At 32.2% G+C, this 25434-nt stretch overlaps 2 protein-coding genes across 2 annotated transcripts; both read left to right on the top strand.

Moving 5' to 3' along the window:
• Positions 1-1433: 1433 nt before the first annotated feature.
• Positions 1434-24418, top strand: LOC124374014 (dynein beta chain, ciliary-like). Its single transcript, XM_046832317.1, has 5 exons — positions 1434-1819; positions 10641-10777; positions 11225-11343; positions 19790-19985; positions 24199-24418. Exons 3-5 carry the CDS (start codon positions 11235-11237, stop codon positions 24416-24418), a joined length of 525 nt encoding a protein of 174 aa, XP_046688273.1. The 5' UTR covers positions 1434-1819; positions 10641-10777; positions 11225-11234.
• On the top strand, positions 3916-5451 carry LOC124374015 (repetitive organellar protein-like; the record flags this gene model as incomplete). Its single annotated transcript, XM_046832319.1, is given in 1 exon segment — positions 3916-5451. A coding segment is annotated over 1 exon segment (1443 nt), but the record flags the coding sequence as incomplete, so codon positions are not given.
• Positions 24419-25434: the final 1016 nt, after the last annotated feature.

The following is a 25434-nucleotide window of genomic DNA, read 5'->3' on the forward strand; positions in this document are numbered from 1 at the left end:
AGAAGAGTCAGAACGACGACGAAGATACCACTCAAAAATCAAAACTGACACACAGCGAAGGTGTAAAATTCTTCGAGGGAGCGATCCAGTATTTACAGGAACAAGGGACGACTGGAATGGACATTTTGTTTCTTCAACGATTACGTGACGAGGCGGCTCGGCGAAGAAACCAAAGTGAAAAACAATTAAAAATCACAAACTATTTTGCGTTGTAAATAAGTAAAACATGATGTAACCATGTTACAAGTTATAGTTGTCCCATATTAATTTATTTTTGTATATACATTTTGTTTTTTATCTAGTCCTATATTATGAATTGAGTTTGTTTATTTTTACATTTATTCAGTTAATCATTAACTATTTTAAAGAGGAAGAAGTACAGCACTGTAAAAACAATGTAAGTTGATACATTTTGTTTCATCAGTTTAATATTTGTTTAGTTGTACATTGTTAATTAAATTACAGTCCATCTTAACATAAACTCGCCTTTTTAATATTCCTTGTGTTAAAATCTATATACTCACCCTATAGTTCGACATCTTGATAGTTCGACACCCCGTTAGTCCACAAAGTGTCGAACTATCGAGGTTCTACTGCTAGGGAAGTACTCTTTATTTGAAAAAGAAGATAGCGCAAGTCAATAGCAAATTTATGATGTGTGTTTTCGGAAGAGTCTAAAAAATGAGCATAGTCTGTTAAAAATCATCCTTTACCTGTTATGGAATTGCACTTGACATTTTGGCCATACAAAACATCAATTAAAAATACTAGTTTTCACTACTATAGTACGAGCTATATCATTGCAAGCCTGGGTTATGACAAATAAACTGTTGTTTAATGGACTTAGGCCCGAGATTATATTGTTTTAAAACTTTGTGTATAAGTAACTTTCTTGCAATACACTAGTATTCAAATTATTAATTGAGATCTTACATTATAAAACAAAAGAAAAAAGCCAAACGGTTCAGGCTTGCAATGATATGTCTTGTACTCTAACTTACAAAGAAATGCTGTGCACAATTAATTATTTTGATACTATTCCATTATTAAAGAGTTTAAATAAAAATTGTTCGAGCAAACTTATATTGTATGTGAATTTTAGTGTCGAATGTTGTCAAACTATATATTACTAATTTGTACACATTTTGCTTGTATTAAAATTTGAATTAAAATTTTGTATCAGGATAGTAACATAAACAGTGAGAGAATAGATGATAATGAAATATGATGAAATGAGAAAAATGCTGAGATTTCAGCATGTAAATTTCTCAAAAACCGTTAGAGATACATAAAATTGTTGGTTACAAAATATTAAGGAAATGTTATAAGCATTCTAGAACACTTTAAATTTTTTGTTTAGTTTCATAAATAACGGAGTTGTGATTTAAAACCAAATTTAAACAGCTATTGTGTTGGGATGAAATGGTGTACTAATGTTGGGACGATTTATGTCCCATCATATTTGAAATTTTGTAAGCATTTCTCTTTCCAATTCTTGGTAATTGAATGATCTTATGGCATTAACATGCAATCAATATCTTAAGAACCGTTTTGAGATACAAAAAGTTGCAATGGTAGGCTCACCAAGATGGTGTTATTTTGAGTTTTAAATTATGTAACAGGATTGTAACATCACCGGAAGGAGAGTATGTGATAGTGAAGTATGATGAGATGACAGAACTGCTAGGTGAGCTGGAGGAGGAGATCTTCAATACTTGGTGTGAGGAGATTTCCACAGATTTGCAATGACAGTCTCACCAAGACATTATTGTTGGTTGATCCAGATACCAGAATTCTGACCCTTAATTTCGACAAAGAAGTAAGTTTATTATTGATGATAGAAGGTTTAAAATGATAATAGGATTTCAGACCTTTGCCATTTACTACTATTTTTTCACATGATACAGAGGTTAGATTTCAGTCTTCGAAACGTTGTGTTATACATTTTGTAACATATAATGATGGCAAATGTCCAAAATCCTATTATCCTTTCAAAGAATTAAGCTTTGTGATTCTTAAATTTATGTGTTTTTTAAGTACCTATAATGTTTTTTGAACCTATACAGTTCTTTTCTCTAATTGAATTGCAATGTATGTAGTAGAGTTATTAAGTAAATCAATATTTTAGCATTAATAAAAGTTGTTCAGAAGGTAACAGATGTTTTAAATAATAATTAATCCAACTAATATTATACTTGCGAAAGTTTGAATGGATATTTGGATGTTTGGATATTTGTATGTTTAGATGTTTGGAGGTTTGTCCTCGAATCACGCTGTGAAAACTGCTATACGGATTGTGTTGAAATTTGGAACAGGTATAGCTTTTGGTCTGAATTAACACTTAGAGTGCTTTTTACCACCCATAACACATTCATTTCACCAAATAAAGTCGAATTCAAATTGAAAAATTGGTTTGTTTACATTTGAATGTTATGATAAGAATGAAACATATTATACGCTCTTTGTTGGAATTGTTTTTTTACAGCTGAGTGTACAAAATTTTTTTTGTTAGAAATTTATAGAATAAAGGAACTTGTTTTTTTTTTTACTGTGATTTATAAATTAAAAAGACTGATTAACTTAGTAACTTAGTATTCCAATATCGTAACTGTCAAGCTGTGAGTTAGTTATGAAAATATTATTTTATTTTGTTAATTTATAAGAAGATAAATTATATAAAAACTTAAAAGTGTTAATTATAATATGTTTTACCTGAAATTCTTACAGATTTAGTGTTATATCTTGAGTTATTTTTAAACATTCTGAACCAAGTCGTTTAGGATACAAATGATACTTATTAGAGTTGATTTCTAAAATATTATGATAAAACATAAAAAATAATATTTAAAATATACAATTTTGCTTTAATTAAGTATGAAACTAAACTTATATAAACGATTTAAAACACGACCAATACCTCAGTTTGTCTGTGACCACCTGTGATAAGTGCTCGAAATGTCAGGTTTAATATATAAAATATAACGAGTGTAAATCCGTTTACAGTAGTTTCCTTTCAGTAAAAAAAAAAAAAAAGGTGGGAGTGCAGCGGTGTGGTGCAGGTGACAGTTATTTCTAATTTTACACTTATAATAAAGTAATAATCAAAATATAGTGCAGCAAAATTGTAGAGTCAAATATAAAGATAATATTGAGACATTAGGTTTCAATTTTAATAACCTACTTTGAAATAAAAACTAGTAAATAAATTACTTACTCATTTTGGAGATGAAACCACATGTTTTTGTTAAAGGAATGATCAGTGATTTTGAACATTTTTGTGACTGTTAACATCTATGAATTTTGTTGGAATAGTTTTATTATATGCTTTACAAGTAATTTGGAAACTTTTTATAAAGATTTGCAAAATAATTGGTTCTAAAAATAATAACTGACAGGAAATTGTACACTGCATTTGACTCGTGTAGTGACAAGAAGTTTTATTTCAACCAAGCAGCTAACCTAGACATTAACCAACTGACAGCACCTGCACAAACAGGTCAAGGTCAAATCAGCTGATAGCCAGCTGGTGTTATCTCAGGTTGTCTACTGCATGGACACTGTCTGCTATGTTTACATTGTTTTTGTTTACATTCTGGATCATTAACATCCTACTACAATATAATAAACTGAAAATATAAATACAAAAGAGAAAGAGAATAAAGCTTTCTTTCATAACTACATAAACTATTTCATTAATGTTTCAGCTATGTAAAAACTTGATTCTAGCTAACAATAATAAATAAAAATCAATTAAAATATGAAGAAAAACAATTATCCATGTGGTATTTGTAAAAAAGGAGTTCGTTCAACAGCAGTTCACTGTAATGGGCCATGTAGTATGTGGTATCATGTCAAATGTATCGACATGACAGATGAAGTCTTTCGTAAACTATCAAAAGAAAGCATTGCAGGCTGGAGAGTTCGGATGACCTTGAAAAACCCCAAGTAAAAATATCTGCTCTTGAAAATGATGAGAAATTAGATCTTGAAACATCTTTGACTATAGCGGCAGAGGTTGGCAATGCATTACTGAAAGAAAATGAAGAAAAAAAGAAAGAGCTACACGATTTGAAAATGCTAATGAATAACTTGCACACCGAGTGTGAAGATAAAATCAAAAAAATTGAAGAGATGAATAAACTAATTTTAGAAGATAAAGACTCTGAATTGAGAGAAAAAATATTGGAAATAAAATTCAAGGATAATAAATTGAAGAAAGAAGTAGAAATAAGAAATAACTTATGTTTAGAATATGAAGAAAGCAACAGAAACACAGTTAATAAAATGTTAAAACTAGAAGCCGCACTAAAACTTGAAAAATCTCTACATGCAAAACAGATCTCAACAAACAAGTGCTTATTAAAAGATTTAAAAACAAAGGATATAACACTGGAGAAACTTAAAATGGAATCTAATAATCTCACTGTCACAGAAAGTAGTCAAAGTACAGGCAGTAAGTTATGTTGCCACAGGAGTAATCAGAGTGAGATGAAACAAGCAATTGAAATAATGGAACAAATAAACCAAGATCTGGAGGATAAAATCAAGAATGAAAAGGGTAAAAATGAAGTCTTACTTGGAAAAATAATATCACTGGAGAAGCAGTTAAGTGAAAAATCAGCGGAAATGCTTCATCTGCAGAGTACAATTGCCAAATTTTCATTGCCTAAAAATAACACCTTTCCAAAAGTTCTAGTTAACAATAGCTCTCAGACTAATCAGGAAAAAAAGGAAAAAAAGATCACTAAAATTAATTTGGATATGTATGATAGAATAAAATGTCTACAGGATGCCTTATTAGAAAAAAATCAGTTAATATCAAATATAGAAAATAGCAAGAATAGCATAAATGAATCTGAAAGCAACATAAATTCAGTGATTGGGAAAAATATACAAGCAGGGGAGGTTGCAACCTTGACAATTTTGAGCGACAGTCATGGCAGACATTTGAACTATCATTTAAAAAAAATAAACTCAACTGTTAGTGTGAAAAGTTGTGTAATACCGGGAGCCAACCTGGATAGAGTGATGAGTGGTGCTAGTGACTTAGTAAAAAACAGAAACAACTTTGTAACACTAATTGCAGGGGCCAATGACATTTATAATGGACAAATTAATACATTTTTGAAAAACCTAAGACCTGCAGTAATGGCTCTCAAGCCTTGTAAAATCCTAATTGGAACGATACCATTCAGACGTGACTTGGCTCTTCAACACCAAATCAACGAAGATATAATGAGAGCTAATCTATATATCCATGAGCTATCCCATTCAATTCCTGGCGTCTATTTTCTAGATTTGACAGGATTATCAAACTGTGGTTATGATGCATCAGGAATACATCTCCTTAAGTTATAAAATAAACAAATTGATCTCAAGGACTAACACAAGCTCAACTGCGATAAACTCAACTGCAATATACTCAATTCCGGAAACAAAGCACATCACAATTCTAGATAAAAACATGGAGGACGAAATCAAACAATTCGGGAAATGCAAAACCACTGCCTTCTCTCACTGTATTTCAGCTGATGTGAGCAATTCTCGAAATATGACTGCAGGCGTTGGACATAAGACATTTTGGAAGGCCTTCCCATTCTGATTTTGTGAACAGCCACCTGACTTGTCAAGTGCCTGATGGTTCAGCTACGGTTTACAGCCTCGTAACAAAGCCGAAATATGATACAAAGCCAACATCTTACGATTTTGCTCAAGCTTTTGCACAACTCCAAGAGGATTTAAAAAAAAGAAATCTCAAGGAACTGATCTGCTCCCCCATGGGATGCGTCCGAGACAAAATATCAGTTGAGGATTTTGCAGCAAAAATAGTGAACTTCCAACTGAACACTGGAGCAAATGTAAAGATTGTCACCTTTGAACAACCTACTGCTGAAAGAATCTTGTTCAATGGATATTCACACTCAGAGTTCATCAAATCCCTGCAACATTTCATCTCAATGCAGTATCAGAACAGAGCTGCCACTTACACAACTCCAGCTGAACTCTCCGGTGAAACTGGAAATACAACTGTTGAGTGCAAACAAGCTCCTACATGTGCAGTACTTAGTCTGTCTCTGCTTGGAAAGATCCGGTTACTTTGGTGACTAGGGCATCGCACGAGTATAATTGGCTACAAGATCTCACAGTCTTCCCGGGGTTGCCTACAGTTGAAAATACACAAGACTCAATTCCTGACAGAGTTGAAGACATCACTTCTGTGGTCGGACAGTCCGATGACTCAACAGCTGGATGGACCAACAACTCACCAGCCATGCGAGACAGTGGCCCACCAACCGATGCCCACTAACCCAGCAGGCCAGTGGTTTTACCGACCAGACAGTCCAGTGATGCAGTGGATGGGCAGACCATCAACCCACTAACCCAGCAGGCCAGTGGTTTACCGACCAGACAGTCCAGAGACACAGTGGATGGGCAGACCATCAACCCACCAACCCAGCAGGCCAGTGGTTTACCGACCAGACAGTCCAGTGAAGCAGTGGATGGGCAGATCATCAACCCACCAACCCAGCAGGCCAACGGTCCACGAATTGGACAGACCACAGACACACTACACAATCAGGATAACGACGCATCGGATGAGTCTAGTGAAGTGGTGCTAAATGAATTTCTTGAGTGCTCTGATTATGGAGAAATTTTTTTAGCAAAGCACAATGTGGAGGCAGGTCTGACTTAGCACTGGGGTTGTCCAAGTGTACCTCTGGGGCGTGGGAGAAACAATTCTCTATTTTTCACCAAAATGTACAGCATTTGCCATCACGAATCAATCTATTAAAAGTAATAGCAGATGAAATTCAACCAGATATAATTGCCCTAACAGAACACAAAATGACATATTCAGAACTTGAAGTTTTAAACATTACAAATTATAACAAAATTTCACATTTTTCTAGAGCTACCTCTATTGGAGGAGGTACCCTGATTTTAGCTAGAAATTATATTAAATGCAATACATTTTTAATTCCCTCTATACAATCACTGCTGACTGAGAAAGAGTTTGAATGTTGTCTTACGGAGGTGCATGTTGGCACATACTCTTTTGTGTTGGCCTGTCTCTACAGAAGTCCTAAATATTGCTACATTGATCCTTTTTTGTCTAAGTTGGAGGTTTTATGTAATATCTTGTGTAGTAAATTCAAAAATATTGTATTAGTAGGAGATTTCAACATTAATGTTTTGAATAAGGATACTGTTTACAACAAATTCAATAGTATTTTAAAATCGTTTAACTTACATTACAAAATAGATTTTCCAACCAGGGTCACTTTAGAATCACAAACAGCAATTGACAATATTATTACAAATCTACCTTCTAATAAAACTAGAGTCTCTGGCATCATAACACACATGATGCACAGATAATTGAAATTTTAGATCTTGGTGAAAGGCAGAACAGTGTAACGAATAAATATATTAGAAAATTTACACAGAGTAATATTAAGTCATTCTTAAGCAGCCTAGCAAATACGGCATGGTCGGATGTCTACCAAGCACCAGTGCGTATGAAATATGATGTGTTTTATTCTATTTTTAGTTATAATTTTGAAGTACATTTTCCTAAATTGATAGTCACCAAAAAAGAAAATCACAAAAGTAAATGGATAATTGATGAAATTAAATACAAGCAGTGTAAATTGACTTAGAAAAAAACTGTAGGATACTTAAGGATATAAAATTAAAATCAAAAGTTAAAGAAATGAAAAAGGAATTGAAAAATGCTATATATATTGAAAAAAAGCAATACTTTGATCAAAAGATTAATAATTCTTGCAACATTTCAAAATCAACATGGCAATTAATTAAAACAGAAATAAATAAAAAACCAGTTTGTAAAAAAAATATTACAGTTTTTAGAGATATAAACAAGGAAGTTGTAAGTGATCCAATACAGGTTGGAAATATATTTAATAAGTTTTTTGTAAACGTAGTTGATAAAACAGTATTACCCAATTTACCTTCTAGAAATGAAAAACAATTAAATTTTCCACATGCTCATACGACAAATAATAGATTTAGAATTAATCAGATTTCAGAAACTCATTTAAAAAAAATTGTCATGTCTTTTGAAAATAAACCATCATCTGGAAATGATGAGGTTACTATACAACTAATAAAACAATCTCTTTCATTTATTTTACAGCCATTAGTCCACTTAATAAATTCATCTCTAATTTCAAGCTATTTTCCGAATCAACTAAAGATTGCCAGATTAATCCCAATTTTCAAAAAAGGTAACCCAAATGACCCCTCATGTTATAGGCCAGTGTCTCTTCTTCCTGTGTTTTCTAAAATATTTGAAAAAGTAGTTTATATTCAATTAGTGAATTATTTAGAAAACAATAAATTATTAGATAAGTAACAACATGGCTTTAGATCGGGAAAGTCCACTACTACCGCTGGCATTGACTTTATTCAGTCAATAATCAACTCGGTGGATAGGGGTGAAAAGGTAATTGGAATTTTCTTGGATCTCACACGGGCATTTGATAGTGTCTCACACCAAGAACTTCTAATCTCTCTTAACAATCTAGGTATTCAAAATAGAGAATTATTATGGTTTGAATCATATTTAACAGAGAGGAAACAATACGTGGAAATAGAACACACATCATCTAAATTAAAACCGAGCAGGTGTCACATTATAAGAAAATATGTCTGAAATAGAAACCATTAAATACGGAGTCCCTCAAGGATCCATTTTGGGCCCATTACTTTTCCTCTGTTACATTAATGGACTACCTAAGGTGGTTCCGCAGGACTGTGGCATTTGTTTGTTTGCATATGATACCAACATCACCATATCAGGTAATTCAGAAGAAGATATAGAAATATCTTCTCACATTAGTCTAAATTTAGTTAAACAATATTTAGACAACAAACAATTACTCTTAAATTCAACTAAATCAAATTTCATTTCGTTTTCCACTCAACAATCAAGAATAACACCTAAATTTGATATTAATTTAAATAATAATGATATATCCCAAGTTGAGCACACAAAATTTTTAGGACTCATAATTGACGAGAATCTGTCATGGAACAAACACACTGAGCACGTAATTTATAAAATGTCTTCTGGTATCTATGCACTCCGACAGATGTCGCAGATTTGTAGTATACAGACATTGCGGACTATATATTTCTCACTAGTACATTCACACTTAGCATATGGAATTAGTATATATGGTGCAACGACAAAGAAAAATTTAGACAAAATTTTACACCAACAAAAGAGAGCTCTTAGAGCAATGTTTAGACTAAAAAAAACAGAATCTGTCAAAAATTTGTTTTCAGAACACAAAATTTTAACTGTTTACAGTATACACATATATGAGACAGTGATATATATGTATATATAAAACAAAATGAGAGAAATGCAAAATCTACAAAAATTTTACATCATTATAATACTAGATTTAAAAGAAATGTCCCTCAGCACAAACTAGAATTTTTCAAAAAAAGAACTGATTTTATGGGCCATAAATTTTTAACAAAACTACCAACAAAAATAATAAATGAACAAAATCTTTTTAAATGAAAAAAAGAGTTAAAAATATATTTGATAAATCTGGCTCCGTACTCCCTTGATGAGTTTTGGGAGGGAAGGTAGATTGGGAATGCCTGGTATGTAATTTTAGTATTTCATGTATATAAGCTTCTGGATTGTTTATTTCTTATTACATTGTATAATTTTAATTTTAAATGACATATAGATTAATTAGTATATTGTAAAAAACTTATTGACACTATTCATGTACACGCTGTACTATGTACGAATAAAGAATTTTTGAATCTTGAATCTTGAGTATTATTAAAATTGTAATTTATGTTGTATTTAAGTTTTAAGAACCTCCTTACTTTAGCAATCCATTTTGTTGACGCCTTTCCTCTAAGTATTTTTTTATTGCTGTTACCATTCTTAATATAAGTAGGCATTTGACAACTAGCTACAAATATTTTTAACAAGGATTTAAAAAATATTAAATATATTTTAAACTTTTTAACTGACTTCTTAATTTTATATAAAAAATTTTGTCCCCTTTCTTTTTTCATATAGGCAGGTACTACGCGGGCGAAGCCGTGGGAAAAAGCTAGTATTGAATAGATTTAAATATTATTATATACACATGACATTTATATTTTAATGCTAATTTGCTACATAATATTGAAGTTGATATCTATAATATAGTGGCAAATGTTTTTTCATTACTGTTTACTGTAGAAATCTGGCACCTCATTTTCAATCACTGGTTTACTCGGCATGTAGTTCAGTATCAATATCAAAGTGTTCATATGAAGTGTTTTATTCACAATTGACATGCTTCATCAAAGTCTCCTCCCCAGTTACAGTACAATCGATAACTCTATTTTCTGCATTGTAATTATAAGTATAATACTGCAGTCAGACTATGGTTTTATAGTCTTCTATTAGGATTTTACCCAACTAGCAAAGATTTGCAGTAACCATACACTGAATAGATTAAGTAAATTCATTCAGTGGTTGATTCTGTTGATAAAGGTCAACCCACAGTGGGAATCTTTATGGACTTATTAAAAGCTTTTGGTAGTGTGGATCACTCCATCTGATTAGTAAATTTAGTTTACTTGTAGTTTACTTGCAGCTGGATGCAGGGCTGAAAGAAGTACGATATCTGAAACTGATTGGGAAGGGAGAGGTGCCAGAAGAAGCCCAGGAATTGTTTGATCGCAGCGACCAACTGTGGCAGTATACCTACAATCTGAACCTTACCATTAACTGGTTAGTGGGGTCAGCTATAATTGTGCAAGTAGTCACATTTGTCCATAAGTATTGTCAGCAATATATTTGGTGATGACAACATATATTGTTTAAAAATTTAATTTAAGCAAATATAGTAGTTAATTTTTATACACATCCATATAATTAATACATAATAATGGTTTTACTTTTTGAACTTGAATATAAAAATTTATTGGATGCAAAATTATTTACATATTTATGGCATGTTCAAAGAAAAAAAATATTGTTCAAATATATTATGATCAATACAAAAATATCCTGGTTCCACTACACATTTACTTGATGTATTAGAAAGTTTAAATTGCTTTTGTTTGATCAGTATACTAAAACTATGAATTTACAATCAGGCACATTGATAGAAAAGTGGATTTTATTATCTGATGAAAAAATGCAGCTATATTTTTAACCACTGTTGTTTGTTGTCAGGTACAACCAAATGAGGCTAGACAGCAAACCAGAAGAGTTCAAACTGGTGGAGGAAGAAGTGTTGGCAATTGATGATTTGATTGATGAAGCTCAGAGTTTACTGAACTGGATGTCACCCAGTAGGTATCACTTGCTATGTGTTTATGCACTTTCCAGATACACTACAATCGGAGGTGGCTGCCTTTACCTTTCTACCTTCCGACAATCACCTTCCTCATTGTTTTAGATGACACTGCAATACCACAGGAAATGCTAACACTGATTTTCTTGTTAGTGATCCACTATCACTTGTAACGCCACAAAATAAAATATCTTATAAATAACAATGAGTCACATAATGTGTTTCTTAGAGCTAATCTTAAGAACGTCTGAACCAATTCGGCTAATTCTTTTTGTAAAATATTCATGGAAATTTGAGGAAGGTTTATATGAAGAGAAAGAGAGAAAAGTTACCTGGAATATTTTCAAATTAAGAAAAAAATTTAGTACTTATGTTTTATAATCCAAATTTAACTGACGCTACACAGTTGTTGAACTCACCACCAGATGGCACTTGTAATGACTCATTTCATACGCCCATCTCACATTCATTTCAATACTTAGGCCTAATTTAATTTAGAAATTTATTAGTAATAATAAATAAGGAATAATTATTTATAAATTGTCTCAAATTTAACTACAAACAATAATAAATACGAAATCAAAATTAATCAAAATCCACCTTATTACATATAAAACTCAAAAGTTATAAAGTGAACTAAAGTCAGTGATACAGTGTGCAGGGATGATTGTTGAAGAGTGAAGAGAGCAGAGATTTGAAAGGTGAAGAGGAGAGAGGGATCTGGAAGAAGTAAAGCAAGATTATTATTTTAAATAAAGAAACTGGTTACATTTATTCAGCACTATTTGAAAGGTTACTTTATTAAATTCATATTATTACTGAAGTACAAAGAAGCAGAAGACAGACATTGGGTGAGAAAATTCTTTTTAAGTTTAATAGTGATTCATTGGAAGAACATAAAACCCAGGAACATTCGATTTGGCTAATAATTCAAAATTAATATAATTAAAATTTAACAACAAAATTATTTTTCAAAATTACATTATCTTTTATTTAAAAAAATACCCAATATTTCTATTTCATTAAGCCAGCACGACCACCCTGCCCTAAAATTTAAGAATTGTATTTAAAAATTTACCATTATTATTGTATCCTCCATCTTGTTTCAAAATTCAAACTTGTGTGTCAATTAATTTATCATCATTAAAGTTCACATTTATATCATACTGAGTTATTTGTTATTTCTAGCTATAATCATCAGAATACAAATTAAGTTTAACCATTTATTTAAAGTGTATAATAGTAATAATAGTATATTACACACTGCAATGTATTCGCCTTGTTCAACCTATTGTAATGAAAATTAGTATGTACATATATTTTTCCATGGAGAAAATGAATATTAGGATTAGTTATTTAAAATCCAATGAAATATGCGCTTTGTTTAATATGTAGTTTATTTAATAAACTAAGCTTTAGCCTAGCGAAGCAGGCCGGGTTCACTAGTTTATTATAAATTCACTTGATTAGGTACTGTACTAATTATTTTACATATTAAAAAGAGATATTATGCAATAATAACAGCAGTAAACAATATGCCACTTACATTTTTTGTGATTTAAACTTCATTTTGGCTTGTCACAAATTATACACGTATTCATATGCACATCTACTCACACCTGCATGTACAAATTCACACATACACATATATACTGATAGGCATATACACACACATACACAAAATACATACATATATATATATATATATACAGGTGTATATTATGTCTGGAAACACCCAAATATATCCTTTAATAATTTAAATATAAATTTGAAACCTCTTACAATCGTGATAGAGATTGGGCATCTACTTTTTGGAACAATGTTTTGTTATGTCACACCAACGGGGGACGTCCTGCCGAGGGTATCGTGAATATTCTTAATGGAAGCCTATACCTTGTGATACATAATTTTAAAGGTAATAGCTTACTGAATTGAATGCCACAAACCGCATCTCAAGGGAATTATTCTATCAGAAAATAGAGCATTTTTAGTATTGAAAATTTACTGATGTTCAACAATGTAATTTTTAACATGGTTCTTGCCACAAAATGTGTTACACTAATTTTTTAGCATTTTTTTTAATGTTCAATTAAATAAAACAAAAATTTCATTTTAAGCTGGTTCTATTAGCACAAATTTGCCAGTTTTATTACAGTACAATTATGGAAATACTTTATGTTATTGATTTCTTATTACAAATAAAAAATAATGTATGCTGTTAGAAAAGTCTTACAACAAACGTTTTACCTGCATTTGGTGTCAAAGCAATTGTTCGAACTGTGTTCCTTCTACGGTTTGACAATGAGCCAATCTTGTGTAAAATGATTCGACAGAGTTTGCCTAACATTTCTTCAGTTATCAAAGCAATCTCCTCTATAATCCTGTTTCTTAGGTCTTTCCAAATTATGAGGCTTTCTTCTATAAACATTGGATTTTTAAATGACCCCATAGGAAAATAATCGATTGGTGACAAATCCGGAGATCTTGGAGGCCATTCGATTTCTCCTCTTCGGCCAATCCATTTATGAGGAAACCTTAAATCCAAATACTCTCTTACCTGTCTCCCATAATGGGGTGGAGCACCATCCTGCTGAAACCATACATTATCAAAGTATTCTCCTGATGCAATTTGAATAGCTGGGATTATTTCATTTTGGAGCATATTGTAGTAAAGTTCGGCATTTAAATTTCCATTGATGAAAAAGGGTCCAACAATTTTGTTACCTAAAATTCCACACCATGCGTTCAGTTTTTGTGGTTGCTGTGAATGGGACTCAGTAATCCAATGTGGGTTTTCACTAGCCCAGTAACGGCAATTGTGCCTGTTAACATTGCCATTTAGGAAAAAAGTTGCCTCATCAGAAAATAGTATGTTGGTCAGAAAATCTCTATTGTCATCACATTTGCGCATCACAAGTTCACAAAACTCAACTCTTCTGTCGTAACCATCCTCACTTAACTGTTCGACTAAATGAACTTTAAATGGTTTGTATTTATTAATTTTCAAAATCTTACTCACAGACATAGGGTGCATATCATGTTGCTGTGCAGCTTTTCTGAGCGATGTATGTGGGTCTTCAATAAATGTTTGCAAAACATCTAGTGCATGTTCTTCATCTGTTGCAGATTGTATCCTACCCGACTTTGGCCGATTACGTACACTCCCTGTCATTTCAAAACGCTCAATAGTTTTTGATATTGTTGAAACACTTATGGGATTCCTTTCTGGGAAAGTGTCATTAAACAAATTACAAACTTCCCGATAAGATCTTTGACGATCGCCATATCCTCGCATCATCAACAGAGTAATTCGTTCTCTTTCAGACAATTCCATTAAAATGCCAAATAAAAACTGAACTACTGTAATTAGATAACTTGTTGACAGCAATGCTTCAGAGACACTGATTAACTCGACAGGAATGATATGACCTTTGTCCATTTGTAATTCCCAAGCTTAGACCTGTCTAGTGAAAGCTCCATGCTCAACAAACTGAAACCTGTAGACCAGATGATTAATAACACAATAATGTTTCTCATAGGCTAGTGACCTTTGTCTCTTTAAACCTTCCTGCTGACTGGAAAACACCAAGTACAGATTCATAAGTAATCAGAGAAAGTGACTCATAAGTTTTATTCATTGTAATAAAAACTGCTAAATTTGTACTAATGAAACCAGCTTAAAAATAAATTGTTTATTTTATTTTAATTGAACATTTAAAAAATGCTAAAAAATTAGTGTAACACATTTTGTGGCAAGAACCATGTTAAAATTACATTGTTGAACATCAGTAAATTTTCAATACTAAAAATGCTCTATTTTCTGATAGAATAATTCCTTTGAGATGCGGTTTGTGGCATTCAATTCAGTAAGCTATTACCTTTAAAATTATGTATCACAAGGTATAGGCTTCCATTAAGAATATTCACGATACCCTCGGCAGGACGTCCCCCGTTGGTGTGACATAACAAAACATTGTTCCAAAAAGTAGATGCCCAATCTCTATTACGATTGTAAGAGGTTTCAAATTTATATTTAAATTATTAAAGGATATATTTGGGTGTTTCCAGACATAATATACACCCTGTATATATAATTTCAATAAACATTGAATCACAAAAAGTACTTGCTCCGCCGGGAGTCTAACCCGGATCTCTCACTTGCCAGGTGAATGTGCTACCATTATACCACAGAGCGCTTACTTTTTCCGATTCAATTATTTTGTATTTGGCCATACCTGTCACATATGCGTTTAAATAAGCAAACTAACATATGATTGGAAGACCAAATACCTGTCAAACGACGACTTTTATTTACATTAAATTGTATAAATGGCAATAGGCTTATTTAATTTCAATAAACATTGAATCACAAAAAGTACTTGCTCCGCCGCGAGTCGAACCTGGATCTCTCACTTGCCGATCATATGTTAGTTTGCTTATTTAAACGCATATGTGACAGGTACGGCCAAATACAAAATAATTGAATCGGAAAAAGTAAGCGCTCTGTGGTGTAATGGTAGCACATTCAACCGGCAAGTGAGAGATCCGGGTTCGACTCCCGGTGGAGCAAGTACTTTTTGTGATTCAATATTTATTGAAATTAAATAAGGCTATTGCCATTCATACAATTATATATATATATAATTGTATGAATGGCAATAGCCATATATATATAAAACTTTTGACAAAAGATAAATTTTAAAACCAATTGCCTTCTCAATCTTCCTGAATCCGTCATATATTTTCTGTCTGTGTCAATCCTTTCAATTTAATAATTTTAAATAATTTTCTTCATTTAAACTATTCTTTATTATAGTCTTAATTTCCCAGGACATAGTCTGTATATAGTAGCACTACTTTAGGAACATCTTATCTCCAAGGTTGAGTATAGTTGCAGATAATATGGATAATAAGACAGCTAGCAGCATAATAGCCCATGTTACACTGAGCACAATAGTTTGAGTGTGTTTGGACATCAAGACAGACAGACATACCATAGAGTTATAATGTCAGATGTAACAGTTCTAAATAACTAAAATTGAAATCTTTAAAATCAATTTATTAGTTAAAGCAATTAAAATATACAAAAATTATTTCAAAAAATATCATTTGAAGTAAAACAAACTGTATGCTTGGCAGAATTATATAATACAATGACTAGGTGCCTTTGAGACCAGTTTTTTGTTGAAAAATATTCAGTAAAACCCAGAAGTAACAAATTTATTATGGTATTTTGCATGTTATATCTAAACATAAATTAAAACAACTTTAAATAAAACAAAATTTAAATTTAAAATTTAAAGTTAAATTTTTGAAACAAACATATAAGAATATGTATATGTTGCTAACTTAATTGCAGAAAAAGCAAACAAAAATGATAAAAATTGGTTGGATAGAATATTTACAAACATTTTCCTCCCAAAAGCCTGCAACTCTACAAATAATGGGGCAGCAACTAATGGGTATGATTTTCAGCAATGGGCACAGCACTCAAAGAGTTAAAAAGGTAGTTTATATCTGTATACTGAATATTTAACCCCTTCACGGTTTTTGGTGTAATATTACATTTATAGCGATTCCATAAAAGTGTGCTATTAACATAACATTACACATAGGTATATTGTTTCTGTTTTATTCTGTTATCTGCTGTAATATTGTGCAAGAAGCATTTTGTATACAACTCACATTGCCACAAGTAGTTGTGGTGTTTTATACAGATGTGAGCACATTCTTGGTCCTCTGTCATGAATGTTTCCACCATGTTGAGTTCACTGTAGTCACATAGTGCAGACAACTTCCACGTGTTGTTGTTGCAAGTTACCTAATGGTTTTATTTCTAGTGCTTATTGTACCATGGAAGTATTCAATGCACAAATAAACAATTGGCTTCATTTACATGATAATAGAACGGAGACAGATAGTGAAAGTAACTTAGTGTACTATATATAGTTAGACAACAAAAATTTGAAAAGACTAAAGATAACTTTTTTACACAAAAAAGTATATATCTAAACTATATAAACCTGTCTCTGTAAAAACATCAAAAAATTCTACTTAATTTTAGAGACAAAAACAAAACCTTTAAGGGATTAAGAGAAAATTTGTTAAAGGGCTGCTATTTTGCCCTAGTTTTATGTTTACATAAATTATTAAAGAAGAAAGATTAGCAAGATAGAGAAATAAACTATAATTAATACAAGGTGTGTTCAAAAAGTATTGGGAATTTTGAATTTTCGCGGGTTATGTATATTCGAATTTCGATTTTTTTTGTGGCGTTATGTTGGTACATATGTCTCTCACTTATGTTGACAATTTCGGCCATTTTGAATGTTCAGTTAATTGTTGACAGCTGCTTTGCTTGCACGTGTTTTGGTTCGTCTTCGATTTTTACCTATTCAAAAATTGGAACAAAGAACCTGTATCAAATTTTGTATGAAAAACAAAATTAAGTACTCGGATGCATTCCGAATGTTGACTGTGGCATATGGAGAAGCTACTTTGGACAAAAGCAACGTTTATCGGTGGTACAAAATTTTTCAGAAGGCCGAGAAGATGTGAACGACGAAGAGCGTGCCGGATGCCCAAGCAGTTCAACAACAGACGAAAAAATTGATGAAGTGAAGGAAAATGGTATTGGCCAATCGTTCGAATCACCGTTAGAGAAATTGCCGAGGACCTAGGCATATCGATTGGCTCGTGCCATTCGATTTTAATCGATAATTTGGGCATGAGACGGGTCGCCGCAAAATTCGTACCAAAATTTTGAGCAATTTCGATCAAAAACAGCATCGCATGAACATTGCTAATGAGATGTTTGGAATATGTCCGCGACGACCCGAATTTGCTCCAGAGGGTCATAACTGGTGACGAATCGTGGGTTTATGGTTATGACATGGAATGGAAACCAAAGCTCAATCATCTCAATGGAAGCTGCCGCACGAACCAAGACCGAAAAAAGCACACCAAGTTCGGTCGAATGTGAAAGTTTTGCTTACAGTTGTCTTCGATTGCAGGGGTGTGGTGCATCATGAAAAACAAAAATTGGCTTTTGCACCACAATATCGCCCCTGCTCACACATCGCTGCTTGTACGCGACTTCTTGACCAAAAACAACACACTAATGATACCGCAGCCACCATATTCCCCAGATCTGGCCCCCTGTGACTTTTTCTTGTTTCCGAAACTGAAGAGGCCCATGAAAGGATGACGCTATGCCACGATTGACGAGATAGAGACGGTATCGAAGGAGGGGCTGAACAAGATACAAAAAAATGATTTTTTGAAGTGCTTCGAAGATTGGAAAAAACATTGGCACAAGTGTATAATATCCCAGGGGAATTACTTTGAAGGGGACAAAATAGATATTCACGAATAAATAAATAATTTTTGAAAATACGCAAAATTCGCGATACTTTTTGAACACACTTCGTATATAATTCTTTAACAGATTACTAGCAAAGGTTACAGTAATAGTGATTCAAGATTTGTTATTGTCGTTAAACACATGACAATAAATGCAATAGACTCTGTCAGTGTTATAATCATTAATCAGTTGTTGGTGAAAATCCCAATATATGACTATGTTGCTTGGTAGCCAAGTGTTAGCATTGAGTGTTTATTTAATAATAGTCGGACAGAAGTATCATAATCATGATGATTACACCTCAACTTTGATGTCAGACAGAATGACACTTCACATTGGTGATGTCAAACAGACACACTGCGATGGGGAAGATGAATAAAATTAGAATATTCTATTTAGTTTGAACGAACTATATAATTTGAGAACATTCTGAAAACCAGGTGAACAAGGTAATACTAGATAGTTTAAACTAAGGAAATCTAATATATTCTGACTACTTATAATATTCTAAGTCTAGTAAATGACAATATTAGGTATTCTTACCTCTGTCAAATCCCAAAACAACCGTGTCACAAACAACTGAATGGCTTTGTTTTTGTAGTTAAAATCGCATAACACAAGAAACAAATATTCATTTCATAAAGACGTATTAAAACTCTATACACATACCACATGCATTCAGCACAACAGCAGATCATGACATCAATATAATACATGATGTTATTAGCCAGGGAGAAAGTCGGTAACATGAAATCCCGCAATAGACAAAACAGGTGTTGTAATGAAAAATAACATTTATGTTAGGACTCTTCTCCAGTTTCTGACATCACGTACACTGCCAGGACGCTTCGACGCTTAGTGTTTTTATGCTTGAATAACCTATTCTGTTTGTATATTCAGCTTAGAATAAAGAATTTAGATATATCAAGTGCCTGCTTATTTAAAAATTAATTACAAAATTGCAAATAAACCAAACATTTAATGTATATTTAGTTTTTAATGAAAAAGAATAAATACAAATAGATTGTGTACTGATAATAAAGCACTTATTTATCTACAAAAGCAATGATGGTTGTTGCAGATGCATGGGAATACATAGAGTCTATCAGAGACCTGGTGGATCAGTTGGCACATCGAGTGTTAAGAGCACAAAAGAACCTGGTGAGAATCATTACGCTGGCTAACACGTGGGCAAATATTCCTCTCTTTAACCGTAAAAACTTGGACAAGGATAATCTCCTTGCACTGGAAGAGGCACCAGACAAGGTACTCAAGAGGTTGGTATTGAAGGGATTATTTGATGGATTTAGATAAGATTTGAATGAATATGTTTTTTGTGTAAGCTGTATATTATTCATACAATCCTAGGAACATTCAATATAACATGTTTACTATGTTATTATCTTATATGTAGATCTTTCTACAGGGTGTTTGAAAAGTATGGGTACGGCTTAATATTTTAAAAACCATAGGAGATAACATCTATAAACTTTGCACAGTGTCATATGGCTATGTAAACAATAAATAAAACTAAAAAATATTGGTATTTATTGTGTTATAAATTTATGACATAATTTGCTAATTAAAAAAATTCAGTGAAAACACATTGGTTAGTAGAGTGAAACGCCGCCTACCGCATCAGAATACGACGATCCAGTCAGAAAATGGCAGCGCATAATGTACTTCACAATGTGTACCTAAAACAAGCCGCCATTTCTGATTGGATAAACCTTTTGAGATGCGGTTTGCGGCATTCAACTCTACTAAGTGAGCTCTTTCAAATGAGGTATCACTCGACCCATGCTTCAATTTAAGATTTCCATGTTTTCCTCTGTGGGCCGTCCCCCCATGGTTTGGCATGTCATGGTAATAGCAAGGAAAAATAGTTTACATAGCCATATGACACTGTGCAAAGTTTATAGATGTTATCACCTATGGTTTTTAAAATATTAAGCCGTACCCATACTTTTCAAACACTCTGTATATGTTTGTTTGTAATATTATTATGGACTGATGGAGGTTGAATAGAATCCCATGCACTGCAACCTCGAATACTTATTGTACTGCCAACAGAGAAACATGAAAAAGGGAAAGGCAAGGCTGCCTGATTGTTCTTGTGTCTAGTGCTATAAGCTGTATTAGTCTAAAATCCGAGAATAAATCTGCATTGTTTAAAAACACAAACAAGTGTTTCATTAAATAAATATAAGAATTTTCCCTAAGAATGAGATTGATTGTCAGTATACAAGTTTAGTGGAGGTAGTAATTGGAGGGTATTGAAAAGGTTAACCCTCTGAGTGACAGTGTTGTTGGCAACCAGTTACAAGGATTTATTCATAAATACATAAAATACTGATGTCTCTTAAATATAGTCTTATGCATACTTAAATAAAAGAGATAACAGGAAAAATACATTATGTTAAGGACTATGTCAGTTTGTTTTTAATATATTATTAAAAGAAATGTAAAATACATTATATAAAAGTAAGGGAAATTTCACTTTTGGCTTCAAAAAGTTGTATACTTCCATTTTTTAGGATAAATTTATTGAGAATATGCAAAGTACGACAAAGAAGAACATTTATAATACGCATATATTCATTAGAATAAGTTTTTAAGAGGTTTTTATAAGAAATGTACAATGAATGGTCCGAACGCTATCTCAAAAGTAAACTGACAGACATGAAATTTTGCATAAACTTTAGTTTTATTTTACAGATATAAAATTGAATGACATTAATATCTACCATGTCACTAAAGATTGATATAAACTGATGGTGACTTCCCATCAATCATCAAATATAATATATTATATTTATTACATTATTATTATTACATTATACTCATTACATAATTATTATATTATTTGTATTGTTAGTTTATATATTTTGCATAAACATGTATTCTTATTGAAAAGTTTTAAAGGTTGTATTTATTATTATTTGTGTGCTAGATAACTACAATATAACTCAAGACATTTTTGTAGATTTTTTGGGAACTTATGTAATGTTATTGGGGTAAAACCTCTGTTTGTTTTAATAGCATGTAAAATAATAATAAATAAAATCTTTCATCGGGCTCAGTCACTTGGCACAGAAACTTGGTCATCTCATACCTGGGCTGCTTGTGGGTTCACCACTGAGATAATCAAAATAAACAAAAAATTACTAATTATATGATCGTATAGTTGTTTTGTTGTGCTTAGTCCACTTAGTGCAGAATTTTTTGATCTCAAACCACAGTCTTTGAGCCTCTTATATGAATAGCTTGGAGAAACACTATCTACGTTCTCTGTTACAGCCAGAATAGACAATGATTGGAAGCAACACTAATTACACAGTTGCTCAATCAAAAGGTGCAAAATTTGGTCATCTCAGATCACAGTCTTGAGTTCTCTACCTGGATTGCTTAACCCTACAGCTGGCATAAAGAGAATTGTATTGTTGTCGCCAAATGTCCATCTGAATTGGCAACGACGAATATTCATCGCCAAAGTAGACATGTGCAAATATTAAAATTTTAGGTATTAAAGGTCGTATAAATGATTTTATTTCATATATTCTGAAAAATCATTAACTATGGTAACCATTTAATTCTTAGTTCGATTATCGTACGATACCGGACATCGTTCTCAACGGACAACTGAAATGTATTTGAGCTACACCCTGTGTGTGTGTGTGTGTGTGTGTGTGTGTGTGTGTGTGTGTGTGTGTGCGCGTGTGCGTGTGTGTGTGTGTGTTCAAGTTCAAAACTCTTTATTCAAGTCAACATTTCAATACATAAATCTCACGAGGGTGCGTGTGGGAAAAGTTGTTGACAGTAACATGTTTAAAAGTTTTTAAACTTTTGCAGTCCATTTTTGTCGTCTTCCACCACCATTAATTTTCAACCCAATAGAAAAAAAGAGAAAATTCAATTTCACAAACATAACACTATTTTCAGTTTAATCATTATATACGAAAATTGTCACTGGAGGAATAACGCAACAATTAAAAAAAAAACTATATCTTCGCCATGCCAAGTAATAACAATTCCAGTACTATGTACTAGAAAGGTCTATAGTGGTAAATTAATTATGAAAAATACCAATATAAGTAAAAATAACATTAACATTAATATAATAATAAAAATTCATTAATTCTATAAACTATGAAGTAGAAATTGCCTATAATAAGAAATAAAGTATGAAGAATTAACAATAAAATAATATAACTAAAGCAATGTAACAAATAAACATTATAAATTAAAAACCATTTACATAAAAATGTTACACTAAAACAATGACAATAATACTTCCATATACAGCTTAAATAAACACTAACCCACATAGAAAACAGAAGAACCTCGGGAGCAACTGATGGGGAAACATTGGCTTACGCATCTCATGATAACAATCTCTTAATATTTGTTTTGAAAACATTCTAGCTGTTATGGTGAATGTCAATGTTGGATCCACTTAAAAAGTATTGTATTATACGAGACCTCTCGTATATAAGACCTCAAATGACTATGTTATTATTATGGCCTGTGTCCAGGTTAAACTGACCACTATTCATTTTCATGATAACTTTGATGAGAAAAGTACTCATGCTTTAGGGTTGTATGTCCTTTTAAACGCTTCTCTTCCACAAGGTAAATCCTACATCCTATAACAGCCCCACAAGAGCAGAATATGAGAAGAGCAGATAAACTGTCACTGTATCCAGCATTGTTTCCCAAACAGGGATAAACCATCCTGTGTCATGCTGAGGGTAAGTAGTTCAACAAGGAGTAAAGCAGGCAGGGGTGTCCATTGGTTTTTTATATATAACAATAAGTGAGAAAATTATGGTTTCCTGCTGGCATAAAGCGATGTAATAATTTGTTTTATACTAACATACAAGATTTCTAATGGAGCAGTTACTGTTCAGTGAGATTAATGTTTTTATTCTTTCCATTATTGATAGTAGTCCTCTAAAAATATCTTTTTGTAAAACTGAAAAATAGAAAAAATGTTTAATTATTCCACAAAGAATTGCAGATATTTTTTAGTTAATATTTGATGACATCTTAAAATTAGACTTACAGAAAAACTGCTGAAGATAAGTATATGAATCATTTATGGAATGTATAAGAAGGGCTGCTAAAAGAAATTACTTTAAATTTTGTATTCATAAGAATTTAAATTTTCTTAAATTATGTTGCATTAAAACATGTAATTTTATTGAAGTACTTTATTTTTTTTTTTTCATTTTTATCAATTCATAATGTAAAATATTTACATTCATATCTTGAGCCTCTTTCGATGGTCCTGGTTAGAAAAAATATACAAAGATTTCTTTTTTTAAAAGCTTTTATTTTCTTGAAGAGTGATGAGAAATAAGTTTTATATTTTTTATCTTTACAAAAATAAGAATTGTGAATCTGAAAAAATATGTACATGTAACTAAGAACCAAAAATACCACCTTAAGGTTTGCTTTATCTCTTATACAAGTCTGTTGTTGGGGCAGGTACATGGAACTGCATCAAGCGGGGCTGGAAGTCTGTAAGTTGGTGGCAGAGAACTTCCGCCTGTACTTCAATGTACCACTAAGAGTCCCCCCGCCTCCTCCCCCTGCCGATGAGGCTTTAGAGGATGAGCTGTATGAACAGTTGCTGCCCCTGCCACCGGAAGAGGGTGCCCCATTGACACCTCAGGGTATGCAATTCCTCAATATAAAACAGATCTAAAGTGTAATTTATTTTTAAAATACAAATGCTTAATTTATAAGTAAATATGAAACTTGAATTTTATAAGACTTTACAGGATTTAATAATTTTTGTTTCATACATAATATTATAATCATTACTAACAGCTTCATATCCAATTTCCTGATGAATAACAGTGACGTCATAGGCATATCCTTTTAAAATGGCATATCAAACACGCCTGAGATAAAAGATTGGTCACTGGAACAATTCCAATATCCTCATCCATGTTACAATAATAATTTAATTTTAAGCTTAAAGAGCACTTTATAAGCTCCAATGAATAACTTGATTTACTTTGCAATTTCATAACATTTGATTTAATATCTCCTGAAAGTCTCATTCCCTAGCATTTTTGTGAAAGTACCTATGATATAATACCTTTGATTATATTAGTTACACATAAGCTATTTGTAAAGGCAAGGTTTGCTGAGGATCTACTTCTGAGGATCGACTGTAGGGCCTATAGCACAATTGCCATCACACACTCTTCGTTCCCCTTCCAGCGCCACTGCCACTGCCTGCCATGTCCTCATCAAACCTTGTTTCTATTACTATATCTGTGTGTGTGTCTGCTGCTCTTTCAGATCACGTTCATGTATTCACTACACTCCGACTCCACTTTTAAGTTGTACAGTATAGCGGTTGTTTTCAGCCCTGCTCTCCACTTTATTGTGCACAATATTATCTCGGCTAGAATAAACAAACTGTACTATTCTAAATTTAAATAACAGAAGAAGAATTATGTGAACAATTTAGTTAGTGAAAATTTATTTGTAAAATATTATCACAACAAATATTATAAAAGGTTTGTTTTTAACAACAAAACATCTTTGAACCGATTGACAACTATGTTACAAGTTCAAAAAAATTTAATATAAATGGATAATATAAACTGGACAACATTTTTTCAGTCATGCTTCCGCCACTACTAACCTACTAATGAACATTCAAAAGAAGGCTTGTTCACATGTCTGGACATTAGCAGTGATTGTAAA

This window comes from Homalodisca vitripennis, unplaced genomic scaffold (genome assembly GCF_021130785.1).
Source record: "Homalodisca vitripennis isolate AUS2020 unplaced genomic scaffold, UT_GWSS_2.1 ScUCBcl_7007;HRSCAF=14505, whole genome shotgun sequence".
Classification (NCBI taxonomy): Eukaryota; Metazoa; Arthropoda; class Insecta; order Hemiptera; family Cicadellidae; genus Homalodisca; species Homalodisca vitripennis.